The 20,803-nt window shown below is 32.0% G+C and overlaps 1 protein-coding gene across 1 annotated transcript; it reads left to right on the plus strand.

Annotated features, from left to right (window-relative positions):
• The first annotated feature begins 248 nt into the window (after positions 1–248).
• On the plus strand, positions 249–14,970 carry LOC143042872 (magnesium transporter NIPA2-like). The gene is made up of 7 exons (XM_076215365.1): positions 249–783; positions 8,402–8,466; positions 10,759–10,957; positions 11,568–11,624; positions 12,023–12,113; positions 12,641–12,801; positions 13,340–14,970. Exons 2-7 carry the CDS (start codon positions 8,440–8,442, stop codon positions 14,002–14,004), a joined length of 1,200 nt encoding a protein of 399 aa, XP_076071480.1. The 5' UTR covers positions 249–783; positions 8,402–8,439; the 3' UTR covers positions 14,005–14,970.
• Positions 14,971–20,803: the final 5,833 nt, after the last annotated feature.

Genomic DNA, 20,803 nt, shown 5'->3' on the forward strand with positions numbered 1-20,803 from the left:
ATTATATCCTACATTGCTCATATTATCAATTTATTCTTTGTGTATTACTTATAATATTGTGTATTTTTTCACTAATGTTTATATAATCATTGTATCTTGCCCGACAAGGGCCCATGATTGGTTTAATAAAAAATAATAATAATATACTAGAGAATCACAGAGACAGGACTGGAGCAGGCCACCTCATAGTCTGAGTCAGTTGGCCCTGTGACACTTGTGAAAATTTCTGAATCCGGCACGGAGATACATATATTATTAGTGACTGATGTGCATAGTAAAGTAGAATTTGATACATTTGTATCAAATTGAATGTCTCACAGAAAAGGGGGTCGCATTGAATTCCTCATAACAGATGTTTGTTTAAATTCACTATACTTTCAATGAATACTAGTGTCCACACGTGGCATTATTTACTCCGTGATTAATTGTGACCTCGTGTTTTGATTAATTTTCAAAGTTTCACATTTCACTCGTTTACCTGCCAACTTGAGAAACCCCCGTTGATAATATGACGCAAAAATGTGATCACCTGATCTGAAGGCTATTTTTAAACGTATCAGAACATACCTACGTTTGGGTTGAGTAAACACTCAGGTAGATTCCAGGTACATTGTTTACATGAATGGACAATCCCCATATCTACTGATCAACTAAGCGTTGTTTGGACATGAGGTCACCGGTGGAGATACCGTGTTTACTATATTCATTTTAAAAAGTAATATATTTGAAATTGAGTTGAAAACTACATTTATTTACCGTCTCCAGCGTCAGTACTATAGCAAGGTAAGTAATTACTTACTTATATATGTTATTGTGTTATGTTTCTCTTATGTAACATTCCACGGATAAGAATATCATCTTTTTTTATTTGAAAATTCAAAAATTTACTTTATTTAAATCTTGAACGTATGTTCTTCGATTTCACGTATTTTATTAAAGTTACAAATTATAAATGTGTATGGCTATCCGTAATAAAATATTCTCAACTGTTTGAATATTTTTCTAAATATTTACCCTGATTTGTTTATTAATTTCATGCATTGTCTTTATACTCGACACACCTATTGAGGGTATGAACAGTGATCCTTCATTCAAGTTCTTTATTCATTAGTTTTCCACATTGTATTTCTCTTTTCTTTATACTTTTCTACAATTTTTTCTCGGTGTTATATTTCTGCTCGTTGGTTTTATTTTATTTTTCTACATTCTTTAATTGTTGTCCCATTATTCTCTATTTAGTACCCCTCCCCCCTACGGACCCTCTTATATGGAAATATGACTGGTCAATAAAAATTTGAATTATAAAATAAATTCAGTCATAAATGTCGAGCAACAGATGGAGCCCTTATGAATTTACATTTTTTTTTAAATTGAAAAGATTTTTGGTTTGTTATATTTCTATACAATGACAAAGAAAAGCGAGTTAAGAACTTTTCATGATTTTAGGTGGCTGACCTTTAATTCAAAATTCTCATTTGATACTGATGGTTTTAAGTCTTTTCTTTTTGTATCAAATGAGAATTTTGAATTAAAGGTCAGCCACCTGATTCATCTCACTCTAACATAAGTAAATCGAATTATAGAAAGAAAAAAATGGATATAGGATAGAGCTAGAGAAGAACCCTTAATATTTTTAGGTTGTCAGTAACCTGAGTTCAAATTTGGTCATTACAAAAACGAAACATTTTAAACCAGTATCATATCATAATATAACTTACTTAAAAATCAATTTATAGAGTTCGAAAGAGAGAGAGAGAGAGAGAGAGGAGGGAGAGATTGAGTTCGGTCATATTTGCGTCGACTAGTCACTTGTCAATTTATGAAGTGGCACATTTCAAAATAATAATCTATAGTGATAATTGAGTTAAGCCTTCCTTTGAATCGATAATCTCACATTTTTCTATCATTTTTTTTTATATAATTAATCAATTACTTTACCTGGCTTTATTGATTACCTATTGTTGACAATGAGAAGACTACTGTGTCACATGACAAAGATGGATATAGATCTAATTGACAAACAAGAACAGCTCGTCTTATGTAATGTAAAAAAGCAGATACGAAGAATTGTCACCAGCTTTGTCGCCAATTAATAATAAATAAATATACTGACAGTGATATTGTTTGCCTTAAATTACCAGAGAATAAAGGCTTTTTCCCCTGGAGAAGAATCCCAATTTGAAAAAAAATGGCTTAAAATTATTCCCAAAAAGACAACTTTTTTCTCGAACAGTGCAGTCTCAGAAGTAATTGTGCATGAATTCAAAAGTAAAAACACTCATTTAAACAGTTTTCATGCCTTAAATGACTATATGTGCATATTTGAGGGTCTATTTATGTATCATCACTGACAATAAGGGGTCTTACTTCAAATGAGGGTTTACCTCTTGAAAGGGGGTCTGCTAATTGAAGTTCCAGTCAAATTCATGGTTTATTATAAATTTCCCAATTGGATAAAAATGACGCATATTTTCCCAAGAAAAAAGGGTAGACATGGTAGAGGTAGTTTTGGAAGAAGCCAACAATATCACTGACTGATAAAAATAATTCCCATAGTAATAATCATAACATTATTTGGGGAAATAGAATTAAAACGAAACACTAAGTACCGACTAGTATATAAATTATAGATATCTCCCTGGTTTATTTTCTTTCTTTATCTATTCTATCACTCTTTCAACGGCCAACCCCCCATACCCCCCCCCCCCCCCCCCCAAATCTAAGTATTTATAACAGATTCTCCAATTTTCAAGTAGACTGTTCGTCCTGAAAACGCATGAAATATTTGCCACTGGATGACAACCAAGTAAAATGTTCAAACTAAGCTAGGTGAAGAGACAGTGGCATCTCGCGAGAAATAAATAAACAAATGAGAGAAAAATAACTAACTGATAAATAAACGGATACATAAAATAAATGAATTGTGATCAATCTATGAAAAATTATCAACAATACAAAATAGTGTTCAATAATGTTAGCTTTTTTTATGAAGGACTGTGGAATGTTTTATTTTTTTTTTTATTGATGGAACAAAATGCATATATCAATGCATTTTCTAAACTCTTCATTAACACTATAATTCTACTTTGTGACATTAAATTTTCTATTTACATGCTTACGTTATTGTTTGTTTTTAATCGTTCTTTTAAATAACCTTTTTATGTCATACTCACCTTATACGACCACCTAATTAAAAGTCTGAGTTCATAAAGTTTAAATTTAGGATAATAAAGTATATTTAGCCCCTCATACTGTTCCATGGTCTAACCGTTACATAAGTTGCTTAATACCGGTATGCGTATTGGAAACTTTAAAACGTAGAACTATTGTTGGAATACGAGATATTGATATATGTGTATATGAGCTCACTATACAAAGCGTATAAGGTTTAAAAATGGTATTCACAGTCAAATGTGTTGCCATCGTAAAGCAAAAAGATAGAATTTAAGAAAAAGAAATGTAATTATACAATAGATAAAGGAAGATGTTGTATAAGTGTCAATGATACAACTCTCCATCCAAGTAAAAATTTATCAGAGTGAACCATTATAGGTCAACTTACGGCCTTCAACATGGAGCTTTGGCTTACATCGAACAGCAAGCTAGATAAAGGCCCCCATAAATTACTAAAGTGTAAAACATTCAAACGGGAAAACTAACGGTCTAATCTATATAAAAACGAGAAACGAGAAACACTTATGAACCACATAAACAGACGAGAACCATGCACTGAACATCAGATTCCTGACTTACATATGTAATTTGGTATGACAATCTAATCCATCTGGTATATATATAGACTCGAATGAGCATAACGAAACCAAAGAACTATATTTTAATCAGATTGCTTGATATAGTAATACTATATTTATTCCTAATTACATTTTTTTGCGAATGATTATTACATGTGGGTAATTTCCTAGATTATACAATTCTCTGGCTTTAATTTCCTAAACCAAGTTAATCTGTGTTTGTTACTTTGAATCAGGCACAAATGTGATAAATATAGAGATGTACTTCCACTTTTATTCATATAAGTAATATGTCCTTTACTTACACCCGTATATTGTCTTTCCTACTTAGCTGTTACTTGAAAGTAGCTTGTTGCTTAGTAACTTTGAGGATAAAAATGGCATTTATCATCAATCACCAAACACATGTTAGCAGAAAATATGCCCACAGTCTTGTTTTCGTCGCACCATACTGGGGGTTGGGAAATAACAAGGGTCCGAGTTCCATCCCAACTTTTATTATGTGTTCCAAGATACTCATATGCGCTCTGGAATCCGTTTAGGCTCTGTTTTCCACTGTTAGCGCATCGAGCTCAAGGCTCCAATGATAAGAGCTCCTAGCTCTGTTGGTAGGGATCTTTGCTCAATATACGAGGGCTCTTGGATCCTTAAAGGCACTGTGTCTCTACAGTGACCACTGGTCTGTCAGTACTGTACTTGAGGATTTTAACCCCAATCGTGCCAAAGTGCGCTTAGTTATCTTATTGTTAGTTTTTTCTGCTCTACCAACACAAACTGGACATTATGATATAGCATCTACAATAAACCAATCGATTGAAGTTTTGTATAAAGGTTGTTCGAAAAGTAAACGAACGAATTTGCAGCATTGTTGAGATCACCACATACAATGACATGACAGAAAAAATTATCTTGATAACATCTATGTCATGTTGAAAACCCAAAGCAGTAACTCCTACGTTTATTACAAACAATCTATATTTGGCACCAATAAATTTATTCAGTGTCATTACCATGACGGAGCTCTGATTTAATATTAGAATAAGGCTTGGACAAATCTTCGTATAACGCTGTGTAGAGGTGAATTAATAGATACGTACTTATGAAGCTTAAATATTATTAGATATATATTTGATCAAAACTTAAATGGAATCAGAATGTATGAATAACACGTTGAGAATTCGTGGGAGTTAAAGCCTGTAAACAAATTACCGGAGTTTAAATTTCATATCCCTAAATTTATTTTTAAATCGGAATAAGAACTGTCTTTGAAACTGAAACAACGTAACGAATACGCATTTTGGGAATTTTAACATCGTCAACAAAGTGGGCCCATTCTCTGTGAAGTGGGAAAATAATTGTCAGGAATCAATCCGTACACATTTGAACTCCGATGATGCTCTTGGTTCAAGACCGTACGTCCAGAGAGAAAACTATATTAGAGGATGATCTAGTCTACAATAACAATCATCTATAGAGCTTGTCAAATCCGAACTGCGACCTTCGGAGGGTTGACGGTCGAAATAGATAGGGCAAAAACTCTAATTTGGCATTAAAATTAAAAAGATTATATCATAAGGAACATGTATACTAAGTTTCAAGTTGATTGGACTTCAACTTCATCAAAAACTACCTCGACCAAAAACCTGAAGCTGGACAGACGAACGAACGGACGAACGAACAAACGGACGCATTGATCAGAAAACATAATGCCCATCAATGGGGCATAAAATATCTATATTTCCATATTTAGATGTGTTTAATGATGTAAGTGAATTCGACACCATCACTGTGTAGACTGATATAGGGAGCCATATATAGATACACTATTTCATATAAGAAGATAAAAGTGTATTTTGAGATAAATATTCTATTTTTAACAATACATTGAGTATCAACAAAAATATTCGTTCACGATATCAATGATACAAAATTGATAAACTCAAACATAAAATATCTTTGAAATGACTAGACAAGTGGACAAAGAACGAAGGTTCACTGACCTTGAATTCTTAGGTTGATGTCTCCGACTGATGTTTACTAAACAAGGGTCTTGACGGGGGGGGGGGGTAATTTTTATTTCTGTATTCTTTAATTGTTTTAGAACACTCTTCTTTATTCTTATGTTCTCCCCATTGTTCTCTATCCTTAATTTGTAGTCTATTATTATCTACCTTTTTATACTTAAGCAACCCGTCTAGTTTTCTCTGTTCTATATATATTTTTGCACCCTATTATTCTCTATTCATTACTTTTTTAACACCCATTATTCTATATTTTTTACATTTTAATCATGTTAACACCCCTTACTCTCTATTCTTCATATGTTGGTGATTATTCTCTATTCTTTATTTTTAGCAACCCATTATTCTCTTTTTTTACACCTCCCCTTATTATTCTCAATCCGTAAACTCCATAATTAATACTTTCCTGTATACATGGTATAGGGAAAACGGTACTATTTATTCTGCCATAGGCGACAATACTAACATTTTCTAAATTTACCAGTTTTTATAATAAAAACCTGGATAAAACAGTTATGTGTGGTTTTGGTACTTTATTACTGTATTCCAAAAATTGAAGCCAAATAGTATCATGACCAATTTCAACGGAACTTGTTTATGTTATCCATGCCCACCGTCATTTTGCACCAAATTTATGAAATTTTGGAAGCCTTTTCGAATAATTCTCTAGAAAATATTTCAATAGGTTTTGAAATTTATATTGTAAATTTACACACTGCAGTTATTCATAGATAAATAAAAAAATATATGGTACCCTTACATCCAATCACAGCGCTCCTAAGTTGACTTCCTTCACCTGTCTTTCGTACACAAAAGGCCAACCTAATGCTGGGAAAATGTTATACCACCGTTTTCCCTATATCTCACTAATATCCATTTTCCATGCGCTTGTCACATGTCAGGAACCGCACAAGTTATATCTTAGATTTTTGTCTGCGTCCGACTGAATAATATAACATAGACAACTTTTCTAAACCAGGACTGTTTAGCGCCTGATATAATGGAAACTCACTTCTGTTACTGTTAGCCTCTTCATGTTTATTTTGTTTGTTTAAATGCTGTCTTATCATGGCCTTTACGATACTTGTTGAAATTCAAAAGAAAATCTGAATAAATGATCATATGAAAAGTATGCTTGAATAAATTGTAAAACATCAGTTTGCTCAGCTGTCAGAACATTTCTTTAGTAAACTAAAATTAAACTGTTTACGCCTAAGTTTATCGTATGTATTTTGGTCTGAAAATGCATGAAATATTTGCCACTGCCATATAAACATAAAGATAATGATAACTCTTGCTTTTATCTTATACATTTGGGTCTATCAACCATCATCGGTATTTAGAAACGTGAACTCTGTCAGATAAATAAAGGACGTATATAGTGTTCTCATTTTTCTCTACACTATTTTATCTATGAAATCAGAGATATTTGACCAGAAAGTCCTCCATTGTACGTTTACAATATATGTGCTATCAACTTTCAGTTTCGGAAGCTTTAATGAAAATCTAACACCAAAACAGTAATCACATTTAATATTGTGGGTTATATAGGATGTGTATGCAGCGGTGCTATCATTAGTATGCAATTATAGTTTTACCATGGAAGTAATTATATAGGTAATATAATACTTCTATAGTTTAACAAAGAATGCCTTACTAATAGTATGTGGTTTTAAAAACCTAAATACCCGATAATGAGAAAATTATAGTAACAAAATGAATCATTAATATGTTATGCATATACACATATCAGGATACTTATAACAAATATTGAATTTCGACTAGAATATCCAATTCTAACTGAAATACATTGTAGGTCAACTCTCCTTTTGTTTCAATATTTGATCACTTATTAGGAGCAACTTGACACTTTTAAACGAGGTAACCCTAGGCTAATGATTACTATGCTGCAATTTAAAAGGGAAAGTCATATACGTTTATTTCATATACCCCATTACTAATATTTGCTATAAACCCCATTACTATACTCAATATAATGGTCTCGGAACTATTGACAACTATCGTACACGTTGAGGGTTCAGGGGCGGATCCAGCCATTTTAAAAAGAGGGGTTCCCAACTCAGAGTAAAGAGGGGATCCAACTATATGCTCCATTCAAATGTATTGATCGTCCAAAAAAGGGGGTTTCCAACCCCCGGAACCCTCCCCCTGGACCCGCCACTGAGGTTAATTAATCAATCTTTAAAAGTAGTTTTAACTCGCCATTTTCTTCGAAAAGAGTCTCCACCAAGTTAGTACCTGCATAAAAACATACATATGGAGGCCGTACCTTTACCTATAATTGTTTACTTTTATAAATTGTGACTTGGATGGAGAGTTGACTCATTGGCACTCATATCTCAACTTCTTATATCCAGTGGTGGATCCAGAAATTTTCATAAGAGGGGGCCCACTGACTGACCTAAGAGGGGGCCCGCTCTAGTCTTGTGTTAGTGATTCCCTATATAAGCAACCAATTTTTTTCCTAAAAAGGGGGCCCCGGGCCCCTGCCCCCCCAAAAAAAACCGCCTCTGATATCTATTGATATAAAGTTCACTTTGCTTAATTATTACAAAGAATTGATGATTTTAAATTATTTTTTTATTCTAATATTTTAAATACTTGCAGATAGATCTAAACAAGAGAAATAAAAAAAGATTATTCAAATGGCGAACTTCACATCTTTACCAGAGGTAATAACTTCATTTATAGAAAAGTGAAACATACTAAAAAGGATTCTTTATGTGGTTTTTTTTTTGTTGTTGTACATTATTCCTTATTTCTTTAATCTAGCACTTCAATTATTGTCATTTTTTTAAAATTTGACGTATTGTTCTCTATAGGTTTTTTTTTAAAGTTAATTTTCTGTATAATTATAGCCCAACCTTCACTAATCTGTCAACCCATCCTAACCATCGTATATGGCGGAAAGCTATCAAAATGACCTTGTAAATTAATTCAACTGTGAAAGGCTTAATATTATTCTCACATCTTATAAAACATATTAGACATGACAATACATATGTATATATTTATTTCTTAGGCGTCAGGTAACAATTTCGGTTTTTTCAATGGGGTAAATTAAATTATTTTTTTTTCTCTCCCTCTTGTTGCTTTCTATAAAGATTATGACTGTTAAGAAATGTAATGAAATTTAGAGAATATATCATATAATGATATTCAAAATCCGTCGTTTATTTAAATTTAGAAGTGAGGCGCAATTGTTTTTCCCTCCAGAATGTTAGCACTGTGTTCCACAAATGAACTAATTGTTTATAACACTTGAATGTTGAACAAGTTGTAGATTAAGGCATACCGCCATCAATTATCAAACAAGTACAAAGAAAATTTGTTTGATAGGTTATAAATTTGCATTGATGTTTGGCAATACTTCATTTCAAATCTCCTTCCATATTTGTGTGTAGTTGTTCCTTCATCAGAGGGTTTCAAATCACGGTAGTCTTTCTTTACAATACAAAATAGAGACAAAAGATACCGTTGTGCAGAGTTGCCAAAGGTGACGAATAACACTATGTAATGGAATGCAGCAGTCTCTTGACAGATAGAACACTACTTGACAAGAAATACCTAACGAACTGTAATGTTTTAAAATTTAATGCTATTATGAACCAAAAACAGAAATCTAAACTTCAAAAATTGTGCCAATTTATTAGAATTATAAATGACAAACTGGATTCTCTCTGATGTTAATCTGTCGGCTATACTGATCATACCGTTGTAAAAAAACTCATATTTTATGCTTCCTCAACACATGTACATATATGAAATGTAATGTAAACTAATGTGTTTTCCTGTATACCTTTGTCCAACTTAGGTGATACCAGAATAAAGTGATATATAGGAACATTCAAACACATAAGTCAAAAATAAACAACACCATGGCTAAATAAGAAAAGGACCAACAGACAAATAATAGTTTACAAGACACAACATAAAAAATATCTAAAAACTAAGCAACACGACCCTCACCAAAAATTTGGGGTGATCTCAGGTGCTCCGGAAGGGTAAGCAGATCCTGATCCACATCTAGCACCCGTAACTGTGCTCAATTTGTGTCCTGATTAATTGTTGTTTATGTATAACGTCCAGTCACAAATATCCCTGGTCTTTAGGCATGTATACAATGTACTTTTACTTTCAATTCCGAGTTATTTACTCGTTAGGATATTTCACAACCTACAAATATAGCTTATAAAAAAGATTAACAGGGTCGTCTTTCGATATTTAAAAAATAATCACATATTTTTTTTTTTCGTAATTAGAATTATGGATAATACTTTCATTTTCATAACTGATCGATTCAATGGTTTGTGGTCTTTAAGCACGTAGCTATGTAAAACATTTCAATGACATAGTTTTAAAATTTTATAAAAATTATAGATTCATCTGACAAAATTACCAGTTTAAATCCAATTGGCCTTGGAAAATTAAATATGCCCCTTGGTTGTACAAAAATCCAGGTCCGTTCTGATTTTACGTTGAATTGTTTATTTAATATATCAGTTTTGAAATATTAAACTCGTTTAGATAAAAGATCAAGTATAATACAACCAGAATAGGATTGATTTTAACAAGCCAGAAATAGTCAAGAACACAAAGCAAATTGATAAGAATTTGATTTAAAATAATCAGTTACTATTTCTGAAAATTAGAATAATCAGCGATTAATACTTAAAATCAGTGACTGATACTAAAAATCAGTTACTAATTCTGAAATTCAGTTACTAACAATGAAAATAAGATGATAAAACTGAAATTAACTTTTAATACTTGAAATTAGTTACCTACACTGAAATTCAGTCACTGATGCTGAAAAATAGTAACCACTATTGAAATTTAAGGTAGCTAGGGAAATAGGAAACACACATATTTTTTGATTTGGCCTTAGAGGTTTGTTTTATTAAGGCTTAGTAATCTCTCATTTATATAATGACACTTATGCTGGAATTCTCTTGATTTTTCAGATGTCTGACCCTAATACTACCCAATCCCCCCTTCCGAACGTAACAGAACCCACAGAACATATTGTATCTAATGAAGATATCTATGGCTTCTGGATTGGCTTTAGTTTAGCCGTCATCTCTAACGCATTCATTGGCAGCAGCTTCATCTTCAAGAAACGTGGATTAATTAGAATCGCCAAAAGGAGAGGAACAAGAGCCGGTAAGTGACAACTAAAACATGGACTACAACGAACATTTCATCAATCTTTAAAAGAGAAGCAAAGAGACAAATTCTAATGAATTTATCATATCAACAAAAGTGTGGAAATAGTCAACCAAAATGACGCGTTTTAAATATTGGAGATCGATTCCAGAAATTGCATCTATCTTTGTATTCGTTTGATATTCAGCAGCTTGTTGTTTTATTTATAAAAAATAATCCGTTTGCAACGCATGCGTTTGAGCATGGAACTTCTTTATTGCTAGTATATATTTTCTGATATATATATTTTAATATTATTTAATATTTTACCTAACTTAGACACAAAAAGTAAACGACCATATAAGGGGTCCATGTCCCTATCGAATGCGATTTGCACTGAACGTGGACACCAAACTTGCAAAAGCTCCCGATTTATTTACCTCCTATAATTATTGTAAAAATTAAGAATGGATATAGGAAATGTGGGGTTTATTTTGTGGGTTTTTTTTTTTTGTTTTTTTTTTTTTTATGCTTTGTTGTATTCGTTTTATTTATATATGCTGACAAGCCATTGGGGTAGAAAATTTGCATTTCAGTATGACAAATAAATTAATAAATATAATTACAGATCAAGGTGGATATGGTTATCTGAAAGAATGGCTGTGGTGGCTTGGGATGTTCCTAAGTAAGTAACCATAGCAACAAAAATATGTGTCTATACAGTATGATAGGAATTTGTATGGGTACTATTGGTGCCACTTGTCAATGTTTTTAAGCATGCGTTATAAGGTCATTGTCAGAAAAATACCAACTGTACGTTATATGTAAGAAAAAATCCAACTTAAAATTCATTCATTGATTACAATTTGTAAATTGAACTGCAATTATTTTATTTTATTTGTTTCGCAAAATTACACCTATTAGGGTCAAGCCATAACAAATTAGATAGTACAAGAATACCACTTGTGAACATTTAACCCAATAAAAGAGTGTTAGATTTTTAATATTTACTTCACTGCACTTAGTTTAGTTTTTTTCCGAACGATGTATAACCAGTCTTAACTTTGCTATGCATTATTTCAGTGATTTTCGGAGAAATACTCAATTTTGTTGCCTACGCATTTGCCCCAGCGACATTGGTTACACCTCTTGGAGCCCTGAGTGTTATTGTGGCGTAAGTATAATTTTACATCATGCATATAATAGAAAAACAAAGGGTATGGGATATCCATCCTTGACACAAAATCAGTACATGTACCACAAAAAAAGCAAAGGAACAACGTTTTCGTAACCTTTCTTCATCATCTCAAAATCACGTATACAGTGAGACCTTCAACATGCCAAAAAAAAAATCTCACCTCACTGAAATTGAGATGGCCCTTAGAACTGGTTTGAGCGAAATTTCTTTTCAAGTTTTTTAGATGACTTGATCTTGTGTTTTTAAGCAACAAATATATTAAATCATCATGGAAAAGGACGTAATTACCCTTCATTATTGTTTTCTATGGGTAGAATATCTCGGATTTCGTTTTTCATCGCATTGCTTCATCAAATCATTATTATTTATTTATATAAAATGTAATGATCCTTCCCGTTCATATGTATTGTAAATAACCCATAAGATGAATTATTATTTAATATATTATCAAACCTGTTGTTATTTGTATCACTTTGTTTATCAACAACTCCCTCCCTTTTCAGAGCTGTTATGTCCTCAATTTTTCTGAAAGAAAGACTGAATATAATAGGTAAAGTGAGCTGTGGATTGTGTGTGATCGGATCTACTGTCATGGTTATGCATTCTCCAAAAGAAACCAAAGTTCATACAATGGATCAAATGTTAGAAAAAGTTCAAGAGCCAGGTAATATATTTGTAATGTTACAAGTGTGGACACAGATTAGTGTGGATATGTGTTTTTTTTTTTTATATTTGTAATATTATTAGTCAATTCAAAATACCTGTTGTGTTATGTCTAAAAACATTTCAGGGTGTCACCTTTTCGTTGGTCCTTGTGAAAATTAATACAGAAAAGCGCTGTTCACCCTCGAAATGAACAAAGTGTTATATTCATTTCATTCATATCTTTCTTTATTCATAAATGTCTGCAAAAAAGTTAAATGAAAATAAGAAAACTGTATATTTTTAATTATGAAAAAATATATATACAAGTAAAAGAGCTAGACGATATCGTAGTGAAATAAAAACTCAAATTCGAGGACAAAACAATAGTTAAAAAAAACCTAAAAAATAACATAGAGACCAACAACAGTTTTAGAAACATTTCATGAAAAAACCAGGAAAACCAGGGCTGATATCAGATGCTCCATAAAGATAGCTGAATTTGGAAAAGAATTCTTTGCCTATTCATTTTATATTTGATTTTTTTTTTCATTTTGTAGGTTTTATCGTATTTTGTCTGCTACTATTGGTTATATCCATGGTTTTCATGATATATCTAGCACCTCGATATGGAAGTAAATCTGTGATGGTTTACGTCACAATCTGCGCAACTCTCGGCGCTTTTACTGTGATGGGTTGTAAAGGAATGGGTGTAGCTGTTACACAGACAATAAAAGGGGACCAGCAATTCACGAACTGGTTTACTTATTTGATGCTTGCTATAGTTATCACATGTATATTAGTACAGTTGAATTTCCTTAATCGTGCGTTAGATATATTCAATACCGCGGTAGTGACTCCAATTTATTACGTATTGTTTACGTCATGTGTAGTCTCGTTATCAGCTGTATTGTTCAAAGACTTTTTCTACATGGACTGGAAGGATATATTATCTTTCTTCTTAGGTTTTATAACTGTTGTGGGAGGAATCTTCCTACTCAATGCATTTAAATACATGAACATATCCATGAAAAATCTACCAAAAGCCCACAAAAAGGACACAGAGAAGCAGGATGAAAACGCCAACATGTCCGTCAATGGTGATATCATGTGTCACACAGACGACGAGGAGGATGTCGACGCTTACCAAAGACTTGCAAATAGTCATAGTGTGGCTAGCATGAACCATATTGAATTTGAAATTGATACAAATTTAAAAAGTTGATAAAGATTCTACTGAATGAGAAAAATATGACTAGTCGAGCTGTCCTTCCTACTTATAATTCTGAAGAGATAAATAAGGATCCTGAGTGAATGAGAAAAAGTATGAGCAGTCGAGCTGTCCTTGTAATCCGCGACATCAATGCCATGTCAGGCATAGAAAAGGAAAATGGTCTTATTTGCTTCATAATATCTGATTAAATCGTTCCGAATGCATAGTTGAACGCTGGTTAATTTTTTTCCGAAACAAAAGCAAAGGGGAAAAGATCTGAATTTAGCTTGAATAAAATGATCTCATCAGAGGCAACTTATCAGGGAAACACTCACATAAAAGTTTAGTTTACCTCTTTTTTGCTGAAATAACAGAATGTGGCATACTATAGAAAAGAATATTGCAATTCATGTTTTAAATTTCAGGGAATGAAATCTGAAACAATTGTTATAGTCCATCTTACACAATGTAGTATTAGTCTCATCAACTAAGAGACTTTACAGCCGATTGCATTGAGTGTGTAGGCAAAGCTTGTATCTATGGTTAGCTTGCATGCTTGCTGAACCGTGAAGTCATTATAAGGTTAGGTAAACAACTTACAAGCAAGCAAATCAAGCATTCTACCTTTCCCTTCACATTCAATGAAATCGGCTGTAAATTGCTATATACAAGACAATCATGTAACAAGTTTTGTTATATTTTACATATATATATATATATAGGAACCGTAATGTTTATTTTTTTATTATTTTTTATTTGTTTATTCGTTTATTTGTTTTTGTTGTACTTGTATTATATTGTGGTAAATCCATTGTCTAAAATGCTAACCTTTTTATGTGTTGAACTGAAACAATAACTTACCTCAGGTCTTTTTGGAAGAAAATGTCTTGTTAATTTTTAATTGATCACCGAACTACAACAAAAATAACTCCAGACATAAATTAATATGAATAAGTTATAGTTATTGACCAAGCAAGTCGGTATATGCCATTTAATCTGCACAGCACGAGATGACCCAATAACCCGAACGACGAAGGAGTTCGGGTTATTGGGTCATCTCGTGCTGTGCAGATTAAATTACATATACCGATTTGATTGGCCAATAACTGTTTTAACACAGGACGCAATCAATTTACGTGAACGTTTTAGAAATGTGGACGTTATTCCGCAATCCACTGATCCTAGGAAAGTTTCTTGTAGGGGAAATACGACTTTGGTAAGTTTAAAATTAATATTTTTTTTTGATATTTAGACTCATTCTAAAATTGCGATTTAATGGTGTATTTATTTTTATCGTTTCCGTTAAATTTATTCCCAATTTTTATTTAATTGATGACGATTAAGACTTTGACAAATTGTGTACTTTCAAATTGGTGTATGAAAAGAAAAATAACTGCAAGGGTTATTGAGTTTAAATTAGATTAATTGCTTTTGAATTTCTTTCCCTCAATGATATGCTTAGAGAAAAAAAGAACCGAGGAAGATGTTATATTACCCAAATTTTAAATGTTAAATAAACAGAAAATACATTTCTCTTTTAAAACATTTTAACCCCCCCCCCCCTAACCAATTTCATTTTTATCTACTGTATTACTTTTTAAGACACGTCCATCTAAATAAAGTCTGATTGATCTCCAGCTAACCAGCTAATCCCCGTTTTGAAACTAACTGAAATATGATCCTCATTAAATTCGATCCAAAAATAGTCCTTTTATAGGAAGAGCTATCCAAAAAGTCGTTATAATTCCATTGAGTCTGAAACTAATCCAAATCAGATTTCTTTTATTTGGATATTCTAAGATACATTTCTTTTTTGGCAGAAATTACCAAAAATTGTTTTAACTATCTTTCTAACTTTCAAACACTGATTTAGATTTACGTTGTACACAAAATATAATGAAATAGTTTATGTCCCAGCTTAGATAAAAAAAAAAAAAGGAATGAGAAACCTTTCGTTTTCCTATTTTGAAACTACGATGTTTGTACGAAGTTCAACTTTGTCGTAATTTCAAGGCAGATAGCGGATTCGGGGGGTGGGGGCGAACAGGTCTTTAACCCTTGGATTGGACAAAGTATCGTGTTTTAGCTTAAAATCGTCAATTTTATCTTTAGTCTCGCTACACTCGGTGATATTTTTTTAAATTTGATAGAATAACTCCCCTTTTAAAATCCAGGAACCGCCCCTTAAGATAAAAATAGATTTGAACTGTGCAGTATATCTGAGGTAGTTAATGCACACCTTTGCTGTGCAGTATCCAGATTATAACACAGTAAGAACAAAGAGATTTAACTCTTGCCATGTGTTAAATATAGCCAAGCTAAATATAAGATTCTCTTTTGGACATATTCATTTAAATCTGTATGTTATTTAAGCTTTAAAAAGTCAGTATTACTTAAGACGTCCTCAATGATTGTTACTTTTTTTTTATTAAATAATCTTGATTAGTTATGCAATGATCATTTTTATATACTAATAAGTTTAAAATACCTTATCCTCACATTCGGATATTATTTTGCAAAAAAGATGGTTGAATTAGTGATGAAATCCTTTACGGTGCATGCTCAGACGCATCCGTTACGGCACTGTTCTTATCAAAGTCTGTCTTAGTTTCAAACTTAAAAAAAAGTTTCAAATCTATTTTTATAGTATTTTTTCACAGGTTAGAATGTAAATGGAATATTTTCTAAATATATAATAACTAAAACTTGCAAACATATGAATTTTATTTTATTACATACCACCCCGTTATCTTTTTAAATGCATTCATGTGGTAGATTTAAGACTGATTAAACCTGGGACTTCATTACTAGTCCCAGAGTAAACTGAAAGGATTTTTTTTTTGTCAAAACCTCTACATTAAGTTAACATAGCAGTATTATATCATACCGTTTTAAGCATTACTATATATTTATTTTTATTTTTAATCACTTTTATGATTTGAAGGGTAAGGATATAGTATATGCTCAGCCTGAGAGATTTTTAAAAACAAGTTTAAGTTCTGAAATATGTTAAAGAATCACGAATTTCCGGTCATGAATGTTAAGAAAGGCGTGTAAAGGGGACGACCATTAAATATTCGGGTTGGGGGGGGGGAGGAGGATATTTTTTGGACTTTACATCACTAAATCTGTCACTACGCATACTATTTTTTTAAGCAACTTCTCCGTACGAAAATTTATAAGTACAACACGAATAACTTCTTCATTTTGTGTTCAGGAATATTTACTACAGTCTTATCTTTATTTAGATTATTTATGAGAATTGTTTGGAACTTATGGATATTATATTCTTTTTCTTGAAAAGCAATGTATATCAATTATGTGAATGCCATTAAAAAATTAATTTCTTTCAATTTTATTGTGATATTATATATTTTACAATTAAAGGGTAATTAATTCTATTAGTGTTTATCTTCTTGCATTTAAAAGAATCAAACATCAACATAAAAAAGAGAGCAAAAATTTACATAAAAAAGAAAGCAAAAGGGAAAATAAAAAAGAAAGCAAAAGTAAACACAAAAAAAACTTAACGTAAAATTAGAGAGCAAAAATGAACATTAAAAAAAAGCTTGACATTCATGAAAAAAAAAAACACCAAAAAAGAAAGCAAAATTGAACATAAAAGAGATACAAGAAATGGACATAAAAAATGCAAAACTGAACGTAAACAAAATGCAAAATTTAACATAAAAATGAAAGCGAAATTGAACATAAACAAGACATTAAGCTTCATATCAAGTCAAAGACAAAATATAAGTTAAAGTGTACATGGACAGATATAAAAACTACATACTTGTTATTGAGCTTACTAAGGTGTGTTTGTCCTGAGTGAAATAAACAAGAGGCAAGTGGATAATGAACACGAACAATAAAAACATATTGGACAGTTCAAATTCATCAACTACAAGCTCTCGGCGACTCCTCGGATAAAAACATATTGGACAGTTCAAATACATCAACTACAAGCTCTCCTCGGATAAAATAGAATAAACAACTTAAAGTTCAGACTTGGTACATACACACACTGTGGTGAGGTCAAACTAGTTTTACGTGCACACAAACCTATTTAGGCAATATGTCATAGAAACCTGCACAGTGCAGCTATATGGATGCATGCCAGTATTGATACAGGAGATATATTATAATATTTTTATTCTTCTCGGCCATACATGCCAAGAAATCCTCGCTAAAAATTCCGGTCGACCTCCTACGGCAGTCATTAGTAGCTACAGATTTGATTTCATTCAAGAAATTAATTTATGACCTTCATGTACGTGTCGCTTAGAACACGGCCATATACCAAATGGTCAATATTAATCATCCATGTAATTTGCTCTATGGGGTGTTTACAGAATTTCAACGGAGGCAGTTTCTTGGCATGACCTGTCTGAATAGGGATTAGTTGCTCGTGTACGGGGTGCTGAGCTTTCCGTTCGACAAAGCCTCGGAAACATTGCTTCTTCACTCAAATGGTCAAAAAATGGCTTGGTGCAAAACTAAATTTCTGTTCTATTCAACAAACCTCCATTTGCCATTGGCAGTCCAAATTTCCCGCCATATCTTACAGAACATGCCTTTTGTGTTAATTATTTAATGTATGCTTGGCGGATACTTGCCACTGGACATATATAAAACTACATCTTTGCCCTTGTAAAGTTTAACATACCAATGTTCATTCAGAAAATTGATTTAAATGAAAAGGATTATGTATACGGGTACTACGATTTCATATAATGATAATAATCTACAGCATAGAATAAAAAAGGACATCTAGCCTTATGTGAATATATCCTAAACCGATCACAAGCTTGAAGATTGAAATAAACAATTAATTTCCCCATAGGCGACAATGGTAGCCTTTTTCGAGATACAGACTTTAGAAAGTTGATTTTTTTAACGAAACCTTGCTAGAATCAAAGAAAAGTTATTAGGACAGTATTTTTTGGCGTTGCTTTTCTCAGCGTATTTTCTACTTATCTCCCATGCCTATCAATTTTGCCCTTAAAAATACGTGTCTTGTCCTAGCGTTAAAAAGTCATCTCAGTGCCTTTAGAGCTACGGAATAATTTTTATTTTGCCTTTTGTATAAAGCAGAGTGCACAAAGTCTCTAAAAATTAAAAATAACGGGCGCACATATCGACCAATCAGGATTAACCATACTCTTAATTCTGAATACCATGTAAAATGGCTGCGCCCATAAAATCTAATGGTGTATTGTAACCTGAACATGAAATACAAAGTAATTTTATTGCTGACTGCTGCATATCAAATGTTTAAGTCTTCAATACCATAATAAAACTATTTAAATCTGAACTGTTAAAAGCAACGTTTTTTTTCTGAACAAGTGATAGCATGAATATTTGACGAAACTGTTAACGTTTATGTTTAATCAAATTGTTGAATCAATTTAATCCGTATTTGTTATTTTAGTGTAAATTGGATCCATCATAGTTTTAATTATTTCCCGTTTAATGCTATTAGAGTATACACCATATACCATATGCCATTAGCTTTTAATTTTTCTAAAATTTTGACAAACGGCCTTTTAAAGATTATGGACCAAATTGAACGGACAATTTGCATGTCAACGATAGAGTTAAAACTTTCAATATTACAATTTTTGTACATTATTAAAATTTGATATCAAAATTAAAATCTCCACTTTGGTTTTTCAAAATCTATAAATATATAAAAGTTTATCAATTAGAATCTGAATTATACTGATGGTGTGATGGCATATATACACACATTTATTGATTTATCAAAAATGTACATAATTTTCTTTACAATTTTCCTTTGCATGCACTTACACGATCAAGTTAGCGGAGAAAGAGGAATAACTCTCGCGAAGAAATTTGTTAATTATGAGATAACATGGTACAATTTTAACTGCCTTCACTGTTTTTGCCAAGTTAACATGGTTAAGAAATGTCGACTTCAACGAAAAAGTACTCCAACAGTGCAGTTGTTTGTCAAGCTTACAATTATTTTTCAGTTCACTAATAAAAGAACTGACCAAAGCACCCATAGATATAATAGCCATTTATATCTATAATGCACCACACAAACGCTATACATGAAGTCCATCCAAGATGTGGATGCGGGTTACAGTTTTACGAGTTTTACGATTAACCAATATATCCCGTTTGAAAATGTAGATATTTAACGTAAGGGTTATCACTATTTTGATCTGTATGCCATAGGGGTGAAACAAATGGACGAGGAGGATAAAGGGTCAAAATAAAGTAGAAAAAGTGGGATCTGGGAAATGAACAGCCCGTGTTTTCTACTCGTATGTGGTTCTTGCTTGCAGTTTTGAATCAAAGTTCGCAACGCGTCTAAATTATATTGACCTTCTGATTTTTATGATATAGAATTAACTAAATTATTAATAAAATCGTGTGATGGAGTGTGTAAATCGATGGTTATATAAAATCAATACCTGTCAGACTATCTGATGGTTAAAATAATCTACTAATAGATTAGCCAACGCCACCGTCCATCCATTTTTATAAACCAATGTTTGGTTAGATAATGTTGTGGGTTGATGATTTTCCCTTGTCTTATTTTATCACTACTGTGATATTATGTGATCATAGCTATTAAAAAAAATTATGAAAGGCTGTTCAAAATGTGCCATTTATAATAAGTTAAGAACTTATAAATTGTTTAAATTTTCATACTCTACTGAACAATATTTGTTGAAAAATATACCTTTTCGATATCGCAGTGCATATATGCGAAATTTAGATGTGGAGTAGCACCTTTAAAATTGAAACTGGTCGTTACGAAAGATTAGATTTAGATAAA

This window comes from Mytilus galloprovincialis, chromosome 8 (genome assembly GCF_965363235.1).
Source record: "Mytilus galloprovincialis chromosome 8, xbMytGall1.hap1.1, whole genome shotgun sequence".
NCBI lineage: Eukaryota > Metazoa > Mollusca > Bivalvia > Mytilida > Mytilidae > Mytilus > Mytilus galloprovincialis.